The sequence below is a fragment of the Boleophthalmus pectinirostris genome, unplaced genomic scaffold (genome assembly GCF_026225935.1).
Source record: "Boleophthalmus pectinirostris isolate CB_2022bp ecotype Guang Dong unplaced genomic scaffold, ASM2622593v1 HiC_scaffold_23, whole genome shotgun sequence".
NCBI lineage: Eukaryota > Metazoa > Chordata > Actinopteri > Gobiiformes > Gobiidae > Boleophthalmus > Boleophthalmus pectinirostris.
Genome location: NW_026571207.1, coordinates 18,065,703 through 18,070,794, shown reverse-complemented (window position 1 = coordinate 18,070,794; position 5,092 = coordinate 18,065,703). Strand labels below are relative to the sequence as shown.

Genomic DNA, 5,092 nt, shown 5'->3' with positions numbered 1-5,092 from the left:
GTTTCAACAAAGAACATTGCAACTTCATATTTACTCCCTTCTGCATTAGAGTACAAGTAAAGGCAATGTTTGCGTCAGCCAATAGAGGGCAGCATTACTATAACGTGCAAAGGGCACCAGGTCCAAATAAATCAAAGCTGAAGAAGTGTTTATCCTCTTTTTCTTTCTTGATAATCGCCGAAATACACGTGTGAGTATTTTAATGTGCAAAACTCAGTGATTGTTAGCCTACTATGGCGCTGTTTCCTTACATATTCTACCTCCTACAGTTTACTTGTACATTTCCTTTCAGCCACTTGAGCGCTAGATTAACTTTAAATGTAACTTTGTTAAATTCTTTGCCTTTTTCTCGTAATTTTTCTTCTTACCCATTCATCAGTTCGTTCCCCACGGACAATAACGCATTAGAGAAATGACTGTAAAAAGACATGAACCACAACCAGTATCACCAGACAGATCATTAGCATGATATATGAGCCATGCAAACCAGAGAAGATTGGTGGGAAATAGTTGTAGAAATGTAGTCCAAAGCTTGTTTTTGTGTGGGAACGTTTAGGCTGTACGTAAAGATAAGAGAAGAGTGAAAGTTTGCCGGCTCCTGCTCCACTGCGCTCTGGTGACATCACAGAGATAGAAGTGAGTGAGCGGAGTTTTTTGGGGGGGACCTAACTTCAGCGCTACTTCCAGTACGTGCCAGTGTGCGTACGCGCCTCTGCTCTCTCAAACTTTCCCTGATAACTTTCACTTTTTTCTCTTGTATTCCCTGGCAGCGGAGGGATGGTCTTTTGAAGGAGAGGTTAAACTCCAACAACTTGAACATTTTTCACCTTGGAAACTCTACGTGACGCACTGATAACTTTGAGCAGGAGCCACAGTGTGTGAATGGGGGCACTTGGGGAGACTTTTACGCATCGCTTTAACTGACGCAAACCCTTTTCCCTTTTTCAATGGCCAGGTGGCGTTCAAAGGAGAATCTACAACTGCGTGTTAAACTTTTGTGAACTTTTTTCATCAGCGGACTTACAGCTTATTTTAACCACTTTCATCGATTTTTGGAATCTTGTGCTTTTTACCTTGTGTTTGGAAATAGTTGGATACTTGGATACGATGCCTGGGAGCGGACAGGAGACGCGGACATCGCTCTGCTGGCTTCGGGCTCTTGTTGCCGCGCTGCTGCTGTGCGCCGTAGCCGTGGATGGATGCCCACACAAGTGCAGCTGCTCCGGCTCACATGTGGACTGCCAGGGGCTGGGCTTGAAGACGGTGCCCAAAGGGATACCCAGGAACGCAGAAAGACTGTGAGTAGACATTTTTATCGCACAAAGTTTACCCTGCCCTCTTCGGTTGTAAATAATCGTCAGAATACTTTCAACAACATTTAAAAGTTGAGTTAAAGTGAATTAAAGTAATTGTGTAGCACGTGGTGAACAGACTCTAGTCCATTCTAATGCAGCTGTCAGTATAGCTTTCTCAATAGCAAAACTGAAAATGAATTAATTAATCATTTTGATTGATTTAGTCAATTTATGTTTTAAACTAGCTTTAGACATGACTTTCCATGCTGCTTCTGAACCACTACTACATGCTCTGAATCTAGCATGAATAAATGTAACAAATCCAAGAGTTCAGAAACAGTCCTGAGGCTAAGGGCATTGGTGTTTTAACAGGGGTCAGACTGAAAGATGAGAAGATGTTCCTTAGATACTACTCCACCGCTCACCCGCTGCTTTCACAACCTGTACAGTATATAAAGCCCACAGCAAATCTCTCTAATTGGAAAATGTTTTGAGTTATCCGAGTGTTTCCAACCTGTTGACTGTTCAAATGACTTATTCTTCCTCGCGGCATGGACAGACTTCTGACTCTTCACACATAAATGCACACACTTCAGCTTTAAAATGCACATTTCTATGGCGTTAAGGTATGGAAGTGATTATGCATGATAATGGGTCTGAAGAACGCCAGCGGGGGACCAACAACAGACCTAACACTGAGACAACAAACATAATCAGTGGAAGTGGGGGCTACACTGGCATCTATGTGTGTGGGTGGGGGGCTCTGATTGGCTGATGGGTTTTGGAGACCAGATTTGCATCTGCTGTTTGTGTTTGGAGTGTGAACTATAAGCAAGAGCGGATCACTTCTTTGTCCCAGTAGGATTAGGTGACCTCCCAGGACCTGCTAGCTTTACCTTAACCAATCCCCGCAAGACATTTTTACACCCAAGCAAAATAAATAACCGGTGTAAGTCAAGAGAAGGACTCCAATACCTCAGGCTGGATGTCCCATGGGTGGAATATCTGGAGGTAGCAGTATCACCGCCCTCCTGCTGCCCCCCTAAAACTATGTGTTTTTGCTGCTCTGATTTATCCAGGTCAACGCTGTAGCTGTGAATTTGGCCACGAATTCTCAGTGCAGATATATTGTAGTGAGTTAAAGTTGGAAACATTAAAATGGATGATATTTTGGTGAAAAAGGTTACAGAGTGAACTTTTTGGCAAGGAGAAAAGAGTGCAAAGTGTTCTTGCCCATAGATGTCATTTGGAGTTTGGCATTTTTATAAGACAAACATGATGTAAACGTTATTATGTATCTTTGTGCCAAAATGCTGTATTGATTTGTGTATTGATTCTTTCACTGAACAAGGCATTTAGAATACAACAACATCATAGCGATGTGTTGACTGTTGATTTGTAAAGTTGTTGCCAAGTCATGTTTTTAAGTCAGAACTTGTGTAGGATTTTTGATGTAAATGTCTGATTACTGTCAGTGTCGAGTCTGACCTGCTTTAGGTCTGTAGTTGTGAGGACAGGCTGCAATCGAAACATAACCCCTGGGATTATGAGGGAAAAGATAAGGATGATAATAGAGCTATGTGCAGAAAACTTAGTAGAGAAAGCGTGTAACAGAATTTCAATCCAGCTATAGTCAAGTGTTATTTGGCTGTCACAATACAAAAATTTCAAACTCAATTTTGATATCAAGGAATTCATTCAGTACTCGATACACATTACGATATCACAATTAAGATAAAAATACTCCTTTTTTAGTAACAAAATGTGATTTTCATCCACAAAGTAATAGTGCTTTCTTTATCTTGGCACAAGAGCGTATATTAATTTAGATAAAGCTCAAAATCATACTAAAATTGTTCAGGAAAGCTAAAATTCTGTCTTGTTAATGTGATATTTTGCTCAAATGAGTATTTAGTTTCAGTCTTACTTACAATAATTTTGATAGCCCTAACCTTTATAAGTTTATTTCTGTAGTTTGTGTTATGAAAATGTGTTATCTGAAATTTAAAGTAGCATGGAAGTGTTGTTTGTAAAGTTTCTGTTTATACGAAAAGTCTCAATTTATTACCACTGTGAGACAGACTAGCATACCTTGGCAGAGATCTATACTCTCAGGATGCTAGTATTTAGTTTTTTTCTTGTTTTGTGTCTTTTATATTCTTTGTATATGTTTTTCTCACTTTAGCACACTACTGTAGCTCCCTATAAGTTGTTTTTTGTAAAGGGCTATAACAGAATCTATCTCATGTGTGCTGTAGGCAGGACAAATCCGGTGGGTCTGTAGACTTCTTCCAGAATTTACCCCTTGAACATTACCAAGGCACATGTGTAACCAATAAAAGGGAAAAGAAAAAAAATACTTTGTTTTACTAATGCCCAACATTACATTTTAATAAAGTGGAAGCTGAGAAAAATGACACAGTTATTTAAGATGGAGTCAGTCTTGGAGGAAGGAAATCAGTAAGTGTGGGATCCTGTCTGCTTGGAGTGTGGAAAGCACACGGTGTGTCCTTTGAATTGACCATAGTTCCATTGGTATGCCACATTGTATGACTTTAAGTATTGTTTACCAGTGTTCATATTTGGGAACAAGAGATTAGACATTTTTCTTTGATTTTAAATGGCAATTATTAAGATTCAACTTTGTTTATGTTCAGGAAATTAGTATTGAAAGACTTTTTTTTGTTATTGAAGGACAAAAAACAGGACAAAAAAGTCACATTAAATCAATCAAAATGAAGCCATATCACCCAGCCCTTTATTTACCTGCTTGAACTTTTTATTCAGTAACAGTAAACAGAACATTTGAAAAGATGAAAACACATTCACACATAAAGATTACATCAGGCCTGTCCCTTCATTAATGTCCTGCTTGGGAAGCCACTTGAGACTTCATTTGCATCTATCTTGAGTGGAGGAGAGTCTGGCTCAACGTTCTTTGATTTTCTTCTGGGCCCAATCCACACCTGCCCTCTGGAGACAGCCCACTCACTTGCGGGTGTTGATTTTCGGAACGCCAGATTCCAAACTGTTGTCCCAACCGCTGCGAAGTGTTGGGAAATCCAGCGCCGGAGGACGTGAATTAGTCGTAATCAGGACATTAAAGTGTGCGCCTCATTATGTCCCCTTTACATGTGTTTCTGTTTGAGGATTTACCTTACAGCCGACTCCATTCATCAGGTTACAGTCCAGTGGTATACGAAAGTCTTTGAACAAAAACAGACGGATCAATGTGCAAAAATATATACTCATTTATAAAATACAAGAAGACTGGTTACTTTTTGCAATGTCTTTTAGAGTAGGGTTTAGTCTAGCAAGGGTTTATGTTGAAATAGTTGCAATGTTTTTTACAGTATTGTGGTATTGTGTATTGTGCAGTAAGTTAGTGACAAGGATTTCAAAATTACTAGACTAGACTAGATTTTTGTGGAAGAAAATTCACCTCTTTTTATTCTTGTTATAGAACACTCCTGGATGAGGTGTTGAGAATTGAGTCCTTAGGACAGACCTTAAAAACAATGGTCTCTATCAACACCAATCTTAATTAAATTTAACTTAGTTGTCACATCTCAACTTCTACTATCATAACGCAGATAGAATTTGAGATCTACTAAAGTACAATCACATCTCACTGAAATCTTTGCTCTGTATTGTACTTTGCCTGCTCTCTCCAACATGATTTATGTGTCATATGATTACATATTGGGCTTTTGTGTGTATTTGAATGAGCCTGGAAGTGGGGAGCCTGACTTGGGCCAACTTTACACAAGCGAACTCTCAGTTTAACGGCCTGCTCT

The 5,092-nt window shown here is 39.5% G+C and overlaps 1 protein-coding gene across 1 annotated transcript in view; it reads left to right on the top strand.

The window, feature by feature from the left end:
- Positions 1 to 709: 709 nt before the first annotated feature.
- slit3 (slit homolog 3 (Drosophila)) overlaps positions 710 to 5,092 on the top strand; it is a 189,925-nt gene continuing 185,542 nt past the window's right edge. The window contains exon 1 of the mRNA XM_020923596.2: positions 710 to 1,298. Within this exon, the coding sequence (XP_020779255.1) occupies positions 1,108 to 1,298 (191 nt within the window). The 5' untranslated portion in view covers positions 710 to 1,107. The remainder of the gene's footprint in view (positions 1,299 to 5,092) is intronic.